General features: G+C 42.4%; 2 protein-coding genes across 5 annotated transcripts in view; both read right to left on the bottom strand.

Annotated features, from left to right (window-relative positions):
* LOC129349957 (serine/threonine-protein phosphatase 6 regulatory ankyrin repeat subunit A-like) overlaps positions 1 to 57 on the bottom strand; it is a 5,970-nt gene extending 5,913 nt beyond the window's left edge. The window contains exon 1 of the mRNA XM_055014939.1: positions 33 to 57. Coding sequence (XP_054870914.1) covers positions 33 to 57 — 25 coding nt within the window. The remainder of the gene's footprint in view (positions 1 to 32) is intronic.
* A 1,781-nt stretch (positions 58 to 1,838) lies between these two features.
* LOC111583817 (serine/threonine-protein phosphatase 6 regulatory ankyrin repeat subunit B) overlaps positions 1,839 to 16,639 on the bottom strand; it is a 44,884-nt gene continuing 30,083 nt past the window's right edge. For 3 of the 4 annotated variants that reach the window (XM_023293067.3, XM_035958556.2, XM_023293064.3), the window contains exons 20-28: positions 13,764 to 13,881; positions 12,966 to 13,188; positions 8,236 to 8,323; positions 8,030 to 8,113; positions 7,692 to 7,837; positions 7,529 to 7,605; positions 7,332 to 7,414; positions 7,016 to 7,107; positions 1,839 to 3,317 (exon numbers count right to left, since the gene is read on the bottom strand). In XM_023293067.3, coding sequence (XP_023148835.1) covers positions 3,058 to 3,317; positions 7,016 to 7,107; positions 7,332 to 7,414; positions 7,529 to 7,605; positions 7,692 to 7,837; positions 8,030 to 8,113; positions 8,236 to 8,323; positions 12,966 to 13,188; positions 13,764 to 13,881 — 1,171 coding nt within the window. In that variant the 3' untranslated portion in view covers positions 1,839 to 3,057. The remainder of the gene's footprint in view (positions 3,318 to 7,015; positions 7,108 to 7,331; positions 7,415 to 7,528; positions 7,606 to 7,691; positions 7,838 to 8,029; positions 8,114 to 8,235; positions 8,324 to 12,965; positions 13,189 to 13,763; positions 13,882 to 16,639) is intronic. The other variant, XM_035958557.2, reaches the window with a different exon arrangement.

A 16,639-nucleotide genomic window follows, 5' to 3' on the forward strand; every position in this document is an offset into this window, starting at 1 on the left:
CCGTTCCCTTATATGGTCGTTCCTCACCTGACCTGGATCCAGGTCGGTACAGTTCATGTTCACCGTCCACGGAAGAGTCAAACTGGAGAAGTCTGTGGATGCTGCTGCTAGCTAGTTAGCTCTGCTAGCCCCCACTTATAATATTAACAATGTTAGCCGTACCAGCCCCCACTGTTAATGTTAGCTTGATGATGTACTAGCTCCCACTGTTCATGTTAGCTTGTTAGACGTACTAGCCCCCACTGTTAATGTTGCCGATGTTAGCTGTACTAGCTCCCACTGTTCTTGCTAGCGATGTTAGCCGTACTAGCTAATGCTGTTAATGTCAGCAATATAGCCCCCACTGTTCATGTTAGCTGTAGATAGATTAAACCTTTATTGATCCCGCAGCGGGGAAATTTTCGTACCCACTGTTAATGTTAGCAATGTTAGCCGTACTAGCTCGCACTGTTTATGCTAGCGATGGTAGCCGTACTAGCTCCCACTGTTCATGTTAGCAATGTTAGCCATATTAGCTCCCACTGTTCATGTTAGCAATGTTAGCCATATTAGCTCCCACTGTTCATGTGAATTAAAATAGAAACACACATGCGTTACCTAGTTCAGGCTAACACTACGCCAATGTTATTTTTTTGCAGGTTAACACAATGACTAATGTGATGTTTGGGTTAGCAGAGCAGCTGATGTTTTGTTCAGATGCTAAGATTACCTTCTTTAGCCTAGTGTAGCATTTAACATCATCATGTGTGAACTAAATTAGACCAACACAGTGTATCATTCTGCACAAGCTAATGTAGTGATGTTTATAGCTTAGCTTAATGTGAGGTTTTCTTGCTTACATTAACAAAGAAACTAGCATAGCAGAAAACAAGGTCTTGTTCAGGCAAACAAAATGACTGACAAGATGTTGTTTGGGGGGATGTAGCGGCTCACGTCAAGCTGTTTAGGCTAACAAAGTGATTAATGTGATTTTATGTCGGCTAAATTAGCAGCTAACGTTGTATTGTATGAGCTATTAAACTGCTAACATCAAAGTGAGTGATATTAAACATTAGCAGGCTACCATCATTATTCACATTATTCATCTGTGGAAATATAATGTTGTATTAGCGTTAGCATTTTATGAGCTGCTGCTTTTAGGTTTAAATACATGAACTTTATAGAATGATTTGGTTTGTTTATATTGAATCTTGTATTGACAGTCAATGAATTTTAATGGTATCACATGCTAACTTCCTGATATTTAATTCAGTTTTATCGCGCCACTCTCTGGAGAAAATGTTTTGTTAACTAATTAAAAAATGTTAGCATGCTAACATGCTAAATTAAGATGGTGAAGATAGAATAAACATCACAACACCAGTTTGTTCGCACATTAATGTTAGCATTTACAGCTAAGTCTAATGGAATATCCTTACTTTAGCTGGTATTTGGTAAAACTAACCAGATGGTGGCGCTAGAGGGGAAATCAAAGGACCAGTAAGATTCATCCTCAGCGGACCATGAACCAAACATCAGAACACTCAGCAGCAGTAGTTGAGATCCTTCAGTGTGGACCAAGTGGACCGATAGTACTGCTGTGTAGATAGCTCATTAGCATGTTAGCTTATTGGCTGTTCTCTGGACCTTTTCCTGGGAGGAGGCGGGGCCAGGGAACGAAGATGTGCCTGAAGGTTTGTGCTCCTTCCTGGTCAACATCTAAACTACTTCAAACCACTAATTTGTGCTTCGGCTGTTAAACAGTTAAAAAAAGAGTTCTCCACCTGCTCAGGAGAACCTTCAGGACACATTAATCACCTCAAATATTTGGTAGAACAACGAGCAAAAATCAGAAAGAGTTTAAAAGTACTCAGAATCTTCTACTTCATTTTGTACAAACAGTTAAAAATGGCTTTAAAAAGAGTCTCAGAAGAACCAAAGAACCGAGGTGTGGAGGTTAGCACCCAAGAAGGACCAGCTGGGGGGACCCAACACTAGCATGTAGACCCAGACCAGAACTAGGGCCAGGACCAGAACCAGAACTGGTGTGGGTTGAGTTCTTCTTCATGCAGCAGCAGGTTGCAGCTGTTCAGTCCCTGGAGGTTGAATCACTTGGTGGTCCTCAGATCCAGATCCAGATCCAGCAGGCGGAGCCCCAGAGGATCAATATTTAACTAATCAATACTTTATTTATTAATTGTTTAAAACAAACTCAGTCATTTTCAGACTGACTAGGCTTCAGTATAATTCTGTTTCCAATTTTTATCTTATATTGTAGTTTCTTCTGCTACTTTCTGTTTCCTGTTAGAGCTGCTGTCATTTATTGATTAGCTACTGATCAATCAGATAATCTGAACTTTTAAAAGCAAACACGTCTGATGTTTGCTGTTAAACATCGAATCCTGACGACAGTTTCAGGATTTTTTGTATTTTGTGAGAAAATAATTTAATGTTCTTCAAACTGAAGATTAAACTAAATATTCACTGGTTTCAGGTCCAACTGTTTATGAGCTGCTGTTTGAACTATTCAACCTGCTACTGGTTAGCTAGTTAGCTGGTTAGCTAATTAGCTGGTTAGCTAGTTAGCATCCTTAATGTTGAGCTACCATTAATAATTCCTTGACTCAGTTCATTTATTTCCTGGATTTTACTGTCAGAGGAAAGAAGTCAGAAAATATTCACACTGAAGATGAAATCTGAATTATTATTATTCCTCCTGAACACTTTAATGATTCAACCTGATCAATAGATTATTAAACAGTTCATGACTAATTTAATATTTGACAGTTTAGTGATTAAATTGGTGAATCCTGTCAGCTCTAATCAGTAAATCTTCATTATTGTTTCTATTTATTTAGAGCTGATAGTTTAGAAGTCACTGAGAATATTTATGAAAATAAGGATAAACTGATATATTAACAGTTTTTCTACTTCACAGATGGAGTATTTCTGTGTTTTTCCTGTTAGAACTCGTGACATTCTGAATATTGACCCTCCTGGGGCACCGTAGCTGCCTCCATCTGGTCAGCAGGTGATGCGTTCAGGTGCACAGCCGGAGGTAGGAGGCCGGAGACTCGGTCAGAAGGTTTCCGAGTCCTCCGAGTCGTTCTCGGTGGTTCCCTCGCTGGAGGGTCCCGAGGGGTTGCTGGGGCCGCGGGGCCCCCGGGGGCCGCTGGCCGGCCCTTTGCTCCCCCGGCGGGGCAGCTGTCTCAGCAGGGCGCCTGGGGACGGAGCCCCGGAGCTGCAAGGGGAGCACAAAGGCATCATGGAGGCCAGAATCAGAGCCAGACAGTCGGCCACCTCTCTGCTCGGAGCACAAGCCAGAGCAGGAGTCAGACCTGAAGGAGGGACAGGAGGAGAACCGAGCAGGAGGCCAAGCAGAGAGCAGCAGACGTTAGTGGTAGAACGCTGAGAACAATGGGAGAACACTGGGGGGACACTGGGGGAACACTGGGGGAACACTGGAGGAACACTGGAGGAACACTGGGAGAACACTGGGGGAACAGTGGGGGAACACTGGAGGAACACTGGGGGAACATGGAGAATACTGGGAGAATACTAGGAGAACACTGGGGGGACACTGGGAACACTGGGGCAATACTGGGAACACTGGGGGGGACACTGGGGGAATACTGGGAACACTGGGGGAACACTGGGAGAACACTAGGGGAACACTGGGGGAACACTGGGAGAACATGGGGAACACTGGGGGAATACTGGAGGAACACTGGGGGAACACTGGGGGAATACTAGGGAAATACTGGGAATACTAGGGGAATACTGGGGGAATACTGGAGAAACACCGGGAATACTAGGGGAACACTGGGGGAATACTAGAGAAATACTAGAGGAATACTGGAGAACACTAGGAGAATGCTGGGAACACTGGAGGAACACTGGGGGAACACTAGGGGAACACGGGGAACACTGGAGGAACACTGGGAACACTGGGGGAACACTGGGAGAACACTGGGGACACTGGGGGAACACTGGGAGAATACTGGGAGAATACTAGGAGAACACTGGGGGGACATTGGGAACACTGGGGGAATACTGGGAACACTGGGAGAATACTGGGGGAACACTGGGGGAATACTGGGGGAACACTGGGGGAATACTAGGGAAATGCTGGGAATACCAGGGGAACACTGGGGGAATACTGGGGGAATACTGGAGGAACACCGGGAATACTAGGGGAACACTGGGGGAATACTAGAGGAATACTAGAGGAATACTGGAGAACACTGGGAGAATACTGGGAACACTGGAGGAACACTGGGGGAACACTAGGGGAACACAGGGGGAACACTGGGGGAATACTGGGGAAACACTGGGGGAACACTGGGGGAACATTGGGGGAATACTGGGGGAACACTGGGGAAACACTGGGGAAACACTGGGGGAATACTGAGAGAACACTGGGGGAACATTGGAGGAATACTGAGAGAACACTGGGGGAATACGGGGAGAACACTGGGGGAACACTGTGAAACACTGGGGGAACACTGGGAGAACTGGGAGAATACTGGGAACACTGGAGGAACACTAGGGGAACACTGGGGGAACACTGGGAGAACACGGGGAACACTGGGGGAATACTGGGGGAACACGGGGAATACTGGGGGAACACTGGGGGAATACTAGGGAAATACTGGGAATACTAGGGGAATACTGGGGGAATACTGGAGGAATACTAGAGGAATACTGGAGAACACTGGGAGAATACTGGGAACACTGGAGGAACACTGGGGGAATACTAGGGGAACACAGGGGGAACACTGGAGGAACACTGGGAACACTGGGGGAACACTGGGAGAACACTGGGAGAATACTAGGAGAACACTGGGAACACTGGGGGAATACTGGGAACACTGGGGGGACACTGGGGGAATACTGGGACCACTGGGGGAACACTGGGGGAACACTGGGAGAAGACTGGGAGAATACTAGGGGAACACTGGAGGAACACTGGAGGAACACTGGGGTAACACTGGGGGGAACACTGAGAACACTGGGGGAACACCGGAGGAACACCGGAGGAACACCGGGGGAACACTGGGAACACTGGGGGGGGGGTCACTGGAGGAACATCGGGAAAACACTGGCGGAAAACTGGAGGAACACTGGGGAATACTGAGAGAACACTGGGAGAACACTGACAACATGAGACTGGGCTGGATGCTGAACTTTAAAACTCAGACTGATCAGCATTTAGAATATCCTTAGAATAGAATATCCTTTTTTAGTCCCACAAAGGGAAATTTGTTCATTTAAGTTTGCTACTAATTAGTTAGTTCTGCTGCTAATGTAGCAGCTAACGCTAACCTGCTTTATGTAGCAGCAGCTAATGCTAACCTGCTTTATACTAATGTAATGCTATTATTATCTTGTTTAGATTAATATAGTAGCTAATGTCACCTTGTTTATGCTAACTGAGCAGCTAACTTTATCTTGCTTATGCTAACGTAGCAGCTAACATTTCATCCTTTAATGTGCTGCTCATCGATCAATGAAACTAATCAATATCAGTGTGTCTGATCCTAACTGATCGATTATAGACTTGTCATTTTAAATCTGATTTCCAGCCAGACGATCAATAAAAACATCAACAATGAAACATGGAAGCAACAAGCAGCCAGTGTTTTATTCAGGTTCCCACCGACAGACCGAGTCTTCATACAGCTACAGTTTAGATTAACGTAGCAGCTAATGCTATCTTGTTCAGGCTAATGTACCAGCTAATGTTATTTGTTCACTGGTACATGCTAATGTTAGGTGGGACATTATCAATCTATCAAATCAAAAATTTATTTGTAGAGCACTTTCCAACAACATAGAAGAAGACCAAAGTGCATTCCAGACAGAATAATAAACAAAACAATGCAATTTTTGATTACTATAAAACCATAAAACCCATAAAAACACAAAACTAAGAAAAACATAAAACCATAAAAACCATAAAACAGTCCTAGGATTTGAAAGCACGTCTAAATAAATAGGTTTTCAATCTAGACTTAAAAAGCTGCAGGTTGGTAATAACGCGGAGCTCGAGTGGGAGTGCATTCCAGAGTCTTGGGGCGGCTACAGCAAAGCATCGATCATCCCACTGCTTATACTGGGACCTGGGCACGTCCAGCACAATCTGCGTGGACGACCGGAGGGCTCTACTGGGGCGGTGGATGGTTAAAAGCTCCGATATATATAAAGGAGCTAGGCCATGAAGGGCTTTAAAAACAAATGTTAAAATTTTAAACTCAATACGATGATGGACCGGGAGCCAATGGAGGGTGGAGAGGATGGGGGTGATGTGAGTGTGTCTGGATGTGCGGGTTAACAGATGGACAGCTGCATTCTGAACCATTTGTAGTTGACGGAGTGATGATTGTGTGACACCAAAATAGAGAGCATTACAATAATCGATACGAGAACTGATAAAAGCGTGAATGGCCTTCTCCAGGTCGTGCTTAGAAAGGAAGGACTTGACCTTGGTGAGGAGACGTAGCTGGAAGAAGCTAGCCTTGACAACGGAAGCAATCTTATTATCATGGCATAGCACGTATTAGCATGTACATTAGCATAATAAAACTCTTATTTATATAGCTTGACACTGTAATAAATACAGCAAACTGTATAAATCAGAGAGTTCAACAGTTTTACGTTGTATTTGTTACGTTAAACTTAAAACTTTCTGATTGATCAATAATTCCTGACTAAAAAGTTCTTTTAAACTCTGATTAATCAATAATTCCTGACTATAAAGTTCTGTTAAACTCTGATTTATCAATAATTGCTGACTATAAAGTTCTTTTAAACTCTGATTTATCAATAATTGCTGACTATAAAGTTTTTTAAACTCTGATTAATCAATAATTCGTGGCTGTTCTCATTAAACTCTCTGGTCAGTGGGAACCTTTTCAACAGATTCTTTGCAGCAGACTTTTAGAATCATGAGAACGGCTCCATGCAGCAGCAGAAGAAACGTTCATGCAGACCGACATCAGCAGCAGCTCTGAGGGTTTAATCAGCTGATTTTTACCGTTTTCATCCACCGTCTGGATGTTTGCTCCTCTGGACAGAAGCTCCTGAACCGCCTGCTTCAAACCGCTGCGAGCTGCCAGGTGCAGAGGACTGACGGGAAAACACAGTTTAATGATAGATCTGGTATGAATGTGTTTTACTTTCACTTTCATTTTGTCTAAATGGGCAGAAAATGACCGGCTGCTATATTCAAACACATAAATCTAATCGGTTCTGGGCTTTATCTCATGTTCTGGTTCCTCAGAGTTGCAGGACTTTAAACATGAACCACAGTGAGTTAGAACGAGACAGAACCTTCTCTCAGAGATACTCACGTCTGCAGCGCTGCGTTTGTGGCGTTTATAAGCGAAGAATCTGAGAATTTCTCCAGAATCAACATCACACAGTCTTCTCTCCCCTGGACGAGGAAGAACAATAAAATGATGTAGAAACGTTCTCCTGCAGGATCCAACTCAGTAAACGTTGATTCTTTAATGTGACCACTACAACAGCGCCCCCAGTGGGCTCTTACATTACTGCAGGCCAAGTGCAGCGCCGTGTTTCCATCCTTATCGGTCAGACTGAGGTCGGCGCCGCTCAGCAGAACCTCTGCAGCACAAACACAACATCATCAGAACCATCAGAACCAGGAAGTTAACGTTCCTCAAGTTAACAGAGGTAAGAACCCGTCGTACCCAGAGCCGCCACTCGTCCTTTCTCTGCCGCCATCATCAGAGCTGTGCGACCCGATTCGTCCACGGTGTCTCCAGGTGCATCATGCGAGAGCAGCAGCTGGACACAGTCCACGTGACCCGAGAACGCTGCAGCGTGAAGAGGAGTTCTGGAGGAGGAAGGAAGGATCAAACAGGAAGCAGCACAGAACGTCGGCAGAACGTCAGTAGAACATCAACAGGACATCAACAGGGCATCGACAAAACATAAGGAAAACATCAGTAGAACATCAACAGGACATCAACACAACGTAAGGAGAACATCAGTAGAACATCAGGAGAACATCAGAGCTGACCCTCACCTTCCCTTGGAGTCTCTACAGCTGGTGATGTCCGACCCCATGGCTTCCAGCAGCAGCGCCGCACACGGTTCATGATCATTGACCCTGAAACAAACAGGAAGTTAAATCTGAGGTTGGAGAAGAACCCAGCTCTGATCCAATGACTAGAAGATACAACCTTCAATTACAGAAGAACCCGTCTGAAGGTTCCAGGTTCAGAGACTCACACAGCGCAGTGCAGAGGGGTGAAGGGGTTTCCATCGATGCATCGGCAGCCTTTCTGCTCCAGGAGAACCTCCACACAACCTTCATGACCTGCAGACACACACCAGTAACTCCACTGTATGGATCAATAGCAGCGATTGGTTACAGATGGGTGATGGTTACAGATGATGGCTATAGATGGGTGATGGTTACAGATGGGTGATGGTTATAGATGGGTGATGGTGATAGATGGGTGACGGTTATAGATGGGTGATGGTTACAGATGGTTGATGGTTATAGATGGGTGACGGTTATAGATGATGGTTATAGATGGGTGATGTTATAGATGGGTGATGGTTCTAAATGGGTGACGGTTATAGATGGGTGACGGTTATAGATGATGGTTACAGATGGTTGATGGTTATAGATGGGTGATGGTTATAGATGGGTGATGGTTATAGATGATGGTTACAGATGGGTGATGGTTATAGATGGGTGATGGTTATAAATGGGTGACGGTTATAGATGGGTGATGGTTATAGATGGGTGACGGTTATAGATGATGGATACAGATGGGTGATGGTTATAGATGGGTGACGGTTATAGATGGGTGACAGTTATAGATGATGGTTATATATGGGTGATGGTTATAAACGGGTGACGGTTATAGATGATGTTATAGATGGGTGATGGTTATAAATGGGTGACGGTTATATATGACGGTTACAGATGGGTGACGGTTATAGATGGGTGACAGTTATAGATGATGGTCATAGATGGGTGACGGTTATAGATGGGTGACGGTTACAGATGGGTGACGGTTACAGATGGGTGATGGTTATAGATGGGTGATGGTTATAAATGGGTGACGGTTATAGATGATGGTTACAGATGGGTGATGGTTATAAATGGGTGACGGTTATAGATTGGTGACGGTTATAGATGATGGTTATAGATGGGTCACGGTTATAGATGGGTGATGGTTATAGATGGGTGACGGTTATAGATGATGGTTACAGATGGGTGATAGTTACAGATAGGTGATGGTTACAGATGGGTGATGGCTATAGATGGGTGATGGTTATAGATGGGTGATGGTTATAGATGAGTGATGGTTATAGATGGGTGACGGTTATAGATGATGGTTATAGATGGGTGACGGTTATAGATGGGTGACGGTTATAGACGATGGTTATAGATGGGTGACGGTTATAGATGGGTGACGGTTATAGATGATGGTTATAGATGGGTGACGGTTACAGATGGGTGATGGCTATAGATGGGTGATGTTATAGATGGGTGATGGCTATAGATGGGTGATGGTTATAGATGGGTGATAGTTACAGATGGGTGATGGTTATAGATGGGTGATGGCTATAGATGGGTGATGGCTATAGATGGGTGATGGCTATAGATGGGTGACGGTTATAGATGATGGTTATAGATGGGTGACGGTTATAGATGGGTGATGGTTATAGATGGGTGACGGTTATAGATGATGGTTATAGATGGGTGACGGTTATAGATGATGGTTACAGATGGGCGATAGTTACAGATGGGTGATGGTTACAGATGGGTGATGGCTATAGATGGGTGATGGTTATAGATGGGTGATGGTTATAGATGGGTGACGGTTATAGATGATGGTTACAGATGGGCGATAGTTACAGATGGGTGATGGTTACAGATGGGCGATGGCTATAGATGGGTGACGGTTATAGATGGGTGACGGTTATAGATGGGTGACGGTTATAGATGGGTGACGGTTATAGATGATGGTTATAGATGGGTGATGGTTATAGATGGGTGACGGTTATAGATAGGTGACGGTTATAGATGGGTGATGGTTATAGATGGGTGATGTTATAGATAGGTGACGGTTATAGATGGGTGATGGTTATAGATGGGTGACGGTTACAGATGGGTGACGGTTATAGATGGGTGACGGTTATAGATGATGGTTACAGATGGGCGATAGTTACAGATGGGTGATGGTTACAGATGGGTGATGGCTATAGATGGGTGATTGTTATAGATGAGTGATGGTTATAGATGGGTGACGGTTATAGATGATGGTTATAGATGGGTGACGGTTATAGATGGGTGACGGTTATAGACGATGGTTATAGATGGGTGACGGTTATAGATGGGTGCCGGTTATAGATGATGGTTATAGATGGGTGACGGTTACAGATGGGTGATGGCTATAGATGGGTGATGTTATAGATGGGTGATGGCTATAGATGGGTGATGGTTATAGATGGGTGATAGTTACAGATGGGTGATGGTTATAGATGGGTGATGGCTATAGATGGGTGATGGCTATAGATGGGTGACCGTTATAGATGATGGTTATAGATGGGTGACGGTTATAGATGGGTGATGGTTATAGATGGGTGACGGTTATAGATGATGGTTATAGATGGGTGACGGTTATAGATGATGGTTACAGATGGGTGACGGTTATAGATGGGTGACGGTTATAGATGATGGTTATAGATGGGTGACGGTTATAGATGGGTGACGGTTACAGATGGGTGATGGTTATAGATGGGTGACGGTTATAGATGGGTGACGGTTATAGATGATGGTTATAGATGGGTGACGGTTACAGATGGGTTATAGTTACAGATGGGTGATGGTTACAGATGGGTGATAGTTACAGATGGGTGATGGTTATAGATGAGTGACGGTTATAGATGGGTGACGGTTATAGGTGGGTGACGGTTATAGATGGGTGATGGTTACAGATGGGCGACGGTTATAGATGGGTGACAGTTATAGATGATGGTTATGGATGGGTGATAGTTACAGATGGGTGATGGTTATAGATGGGTGATGTTATAGATAGGTGACGGTTATAGATGGGTGATGGTTATAGATGGGTGACGGTTACAGATGGGTGACGGTTATAGATGGGTGACGGTTATAGATGATGGTTACAGATGGGCGATAGTTACAGATGGGTGATGGTTACAGATGGGTGATGGCTATAGATGGGTGATTGTTATAGATGAGTGATGGTTATAGATGGGTGACGGTTATAGATGATGGTTATAGATGGGTGACGGTTATAGATGATGGTTATAGATGGGTGACGGTTATAGATGGGTGACGGTTATAGACGATGGTTATAGATGGGTGACGGTTATAGATGGGTGCCGGTTATAGATGATGGTTATAGATGGGTGACGGTTACAGATGGGTGATGGCTATAGATGGGTGATGTTATAGATGGGTGATGGCTATAGATGGGTGATGGTTATAGATGGGTGATAGTTACAGATGGGTGATGGTTATAGATGGGTGATGGCTATAGATGGGTGATGGCTATAGATGGGTGACCGTTATAGATGATGGTTATAGATGGGTGACGGTTATAGATGGGTGATGGTTATAGATGGGTGACGGTTATAGATGATGGTTATAGATGGGTGACGGTTATAGATGATGGTTACAGATGGGTGACGGTTATAGATGGGTGACGGTTATAGATGATGGTTATAGATGGGTGACGGTTATAGATGGGTGACGGTTACAGATGGGTGATGGTTATAGATGGGTGACGGTTATAGATGGGTGACGGTTATAGATGATGGTTATAGATGGGTGACGGTTACAGATGGGTTATAGTTACAGATGGGTGATGGTTACAGATGGGTGATAGTTACAGATGGGTGATGGTTATAGATGAGTGACGGTTATAGATGGGTGACGGTTATAGGTGGGTGACGGTTATAGATGGGTGATGGTTACAGATGGGCGACGGTTATAGATGGGTGACAGTTATAGATGATGGTTATGGATGGGTGATAGTTACAGATGGGTGATGGTTATAGATGGGTGATGGCTATAGATGGGTGACGGTTATAGATGGGTGACGGTTATAGATGGGTGACGGTTACAGATGGGTGATGGTTGTAGATGGGTGACGGTTATAGATGGGTGACAGTTATAGATGATGGTTATAGATGGGTGACGGTTATAGATGGGTGACGGTTATAGATGATGGTTACAGATGGGTGATGGTTTTAGATGGGTGATGGTTATAGATGGGTGATGGTTATAGATCACTGGTTATAGATGGGTGACGGTTATAGATGATGGTTATAGATGGGTGACGGTTATAGATGGGTGACGGTTATAGATGGGTGACGGTTATAGATGGGTGATGGTTATAGATGGGTGATGGTTGTAGATGGGTGACAGTTATAGATGATGGTTACAGATGGGTGATGGTTACAGATGGGTGATGGTTTTAGATGGGTGATGGCTATAGATGGGTGATGGTTATAGATGATGGTTACAGATGGGTGATGGTTACAGATGGGTGATGGTTTTAGATGGGTGATGGCTATAGATGGGTGATGGTTACAGATGGGTGATGGTTTTAGATGGGTGATGGTTATAGATGGGTGATGGTTTTAGATGGGTGATAGTTATAGATGGGTGATGGTTATACATGGGTGATGGCTATAGATGGGTGATGGTTATAGATGGGTGATGGTTTTAGATGGGTGATAGTTATAGATGGGTGATGGTTATACATGGGTCATGGCTATAGATGGGTGATGGTTATAGATGGGTGATGGTTTTAGTTGGGTGATAGTTATAGATGGGTGATGGTTATACATGGGTGATGGCTATAGATGGGTGATGGTTATAGATGGGTGATGGTTTTAGTTGGGTGATAGTTATAGATGGGTGTTGGTTTTAGATGGGTGATAGTTACAGACGGGTGAGCGGTTCTGACCGTAGTAGCAGGCCCAGTGCAGTGGGGTGTACCCTCTCTGGTCCCTCAGTGGTGGCAGCGACGGCGGTTCGGAGCAGGCGATGCTCAGCAGCTCGCTCAGCCAGGAGGCGTGGCCTCGGGCCGCTGCCAGGTGGATGGAGGTCCGACCACGAGAGTCTCCCAGAAGAACCGAAGCCTCCTGCTCCAGCAGACACTGGATACACTCCTCCTGACCACACAGCAGCTAGAACACCAGAGAAGGTCCAGAACCAGTGAGACCAGAGCTGAGTGATTAATCCTGAGTTCAGAATCAATTCTCCTCAAACTGACAGAAATACTAAACAAAGTCTGAGTTAGAGGAGCCATGGAGATCCAGATTATTTATTCTCACAACATTCTGAGAATGTTCTATAGAGTTCTAATAATGTTTCTGATGGAGAAGGTTGTTTTTTAGTTCCCAGAATGTTTGATGATAACGTTGTTAGATTGTTAAACTCTAACGTATATAAAACCAAACACTGCATTAAAACATCACTTTGATTTCATGGAACATTGTGAGAAAATTTTACAGAATAAGGTTCTATAATGTTTCCATAAAACATCCTCAGAGTTTAATATTTAACATTACAGAAACATGGAGAACATCCTGAGAACATTTATCAGTTATTGTGGAATAAACGTTGAGCTTCTCAGGAACGTTGTTGGTTTATTATCTAAAATGACAGAACGTCTTCAAACGTCCTACATTAGAGCCATCATTAGCTCCATCATTAGAACCTGTAGATAACGCTGAGGGAACGTTCCCAGACTGATTCTCACCCCGAGGTGCAGTGCCGTCAGTCCATGGCTGTCGGCCATGTTGACGTTAGCTTCTCTCTCCAGCAGCAGCGAGACGGCGTCAACATGGCCGCCGGCCACCGCCAGCATCAGAGGAGTCCTGGAGGGAGAGGGATATTAATAATAGACGGTTACAGTTATTAAAACATAGAGGGTTAGAGTTATTACATTATAGAGGGTTAGAGTTATTAAAACATAGAGGGTTAGAGTTATTACATTATAGAGGGTTAGAGTTATTACATTATAGAGGGTTAGAGTTATTAAATCATAGAAGGTTAGAGTTACTACATTGGAGAGGGATAGAGTTATTACATTATAGAGGGTTAGAGTTATTAAACCATAGAGGGATAGAGTTATTACATTATAGAGGGTTAGCGTTATTAAACCATAGAGGGATAGAGTTATTACATCATAGAGGGTTAGAGTTATTAAACCATAGAGGGTTAGAGTTATTACATTATAGAGGGTTAGAGTTATTACATTATAGAGGGTTAGAGTTATTACATTATAGAGGGTTAGAGTTATTAAATCATAGAAGGTTAGAGTTACTACATTGTAGAGGGATAGAGTTATTACATTATAGAGGGTTAGAGTTATTAAACCATAGAAGGTTAGAGTTATTACATCATAGAGGGTTAGAGTTATTAAACCATAGAGGGATAGAGTTATTACATTATAGAGGGTTAGAGTTATTAAACCATAGAGGGTTAGAGTTATTACATTATAGAGGGTTAGAGTTATTACATTATAGAGGGTTAGAGTTATTAAACCATAGAAGGTAAGAGTTATTACATCATAGAGGGTTAGAGTTATTAAACCATAGAGGGATAGAGTTATTACATTATAGAGGGTTAGAGTTATTAAACCATAGAGGGTTAGAGTTATTACATTATAGAGGGTTAGAGTTATTACATTATAGAGGGTTAGAGTTATTACATTATAGAGGGTTAGAGTTATTACATTATAGAGGGTTAGAGTTATTGCATCATAGAAGGTTAGAGTTACTACATTGTAGAGGGATAGAGTTATTACATTATAGAGGGTCAGAGTTATTAAACCATAGAAGGTTAGAGTTATTACATTATAGAGGGTTAGAGTTATTAAACCATAGAGGGATAGAGTTATTACATTATAGAGGGTTAGAGTTATTAAACCATAGAGGGATAGAGTTATTACATTATAGAGGGTTAGAGTTATTAAACCATAGAGGGTTAGAGTTATTACATTATAGAGGGATAGAGTTATTACATTATAGAGGGTTAGAGTTATTACATTATAGAGGGTTAGAGTTATTACATTATAGAGGGTTAGAGTTATTACATTATAGAGGGTTAGAGTTATTGCATCATAGAAGGTTAGAGTTACTACATTGTAGAGGGATGGAGTTATTACTAGTGGTGGGACAGGATTAAAAAATTTAATCTAATTAATTACAGGCTTTGTAATTAATTAATCGCAATAACTGCAGTTTTGTCAAATAGCAATATTTGACACAATAAAAAGTTTTTCAATTCAAATAAAATTGTGGTTGACAGTTGAATCAATGAATAGACATATACATGTTCATAATTTAAAATTTATTTAAAAAAGGAAAATGGGACATATAGAAAAAAGTGATTTTGATGACTTAAAGCCTGAATTTAGTTGTTTTTTCCACTGTATGGCACATAAAATCAGCATAAGTAGTTCAAGGAGCTTCAGAAAGTTTAAAATCCAGAGATTCATTCTGCTTTCATCTTTTCTGGGTCTGATAAATGGTGTAATTTTGATGGTTCTTTTTTATATATAGGAATATCAATTTTTATTTATGTAATTTTTTTATAAACAAAAATTTTACAATGAAGTTATTAAAAGAGATATTTTTGTTGTTTAGGTTATTCCTCCTCCAAGGAGGCAGAGCCTCGACGGAGTAAAAACTTAAACCACAAAAATGTTTCATTTCTATTTATCTGCATTTTTCATCTGTCTGCTACATTCACAGATTACTGCAAATCTAAGTGCAATTATAGCGATTTTATTCAACATTTTAAGACTTTCTGTAAACTCAAGCACTGTCTAGAAAAGTGGTCTATTATGGGATGGCTACACCGTTAGCCGTTAGCATGACTCGTAGCTAACGTTAGCTCTGGTGCTAACAGCAACATGTTTTACATTGAGGTGATACCGTCGGCTTGAAGTGACGCAGTGATCAGAAAACTCTTTGTTGTACAATTTGCACACAAAAAGGCTTTTATTCAAGCTGCCATCATGAAGATTTTTAAAAGGAAACTTTCTGTCCAACAAGCTCAATCTCATCTTCCTTCACTGTTCACCAGAGCCTGACTTCACTCAGTACTTCCTGTGCTTCTTCTTCATGGCTACAAACAGACTTTAGGTTCATTACCGCCACCTACTGGGCTGGAGTGTTCATCAGAGTTACCGGTGTGCCAGAAATGAGGGAACTGAGGTGGGTGCAATTAATTGCGTTATTATTTTTAACGCGTTATTTTCGCGGTAATTAGTTGATCGAAATTGAGCGTCAATGTTCCAGCTCTAGTTATTACATCATAGAGGGTTAAAGTTACTAAACCATAGAGGGTTAGAGTTATTACATTATAGAGGGTTAGAGTTATTAAACCATAGAGGGGTGGAGTTATTAAACCATAAAGATCAGATTTATTAAATCATAGGAGGTTAGATTTATTAATTATAGAGATCAGATTTGTTAAATCATATAGGGTTAGAGTTATTCATTACAGAAGGTCAGAGTTATTACATTATGGAGAGAAAATCTGAATAAAAAGACACCAACAGAAAGGAATAAATCAGAATAAAAGGAATTAATCAGAATAAAAGGAACAGATCAGGATTAAAGGAAT

This window comes from Amphiprion ocellaris, chromosome 11, assembly GCF_022539595.1.
Source record: "Amphiprion ocellaris isolate individual 3 ecotype Okinawa chromosome 11, ASM2253959v1, whole genome shotgun sequence".
In the NCBI taxonomy this organism is placed as follows: Eukaryota; Metazoa; Chordata; class Actinopteri; family Pomacentridae; genus Amphiprion; species Amphiprion ocellaris.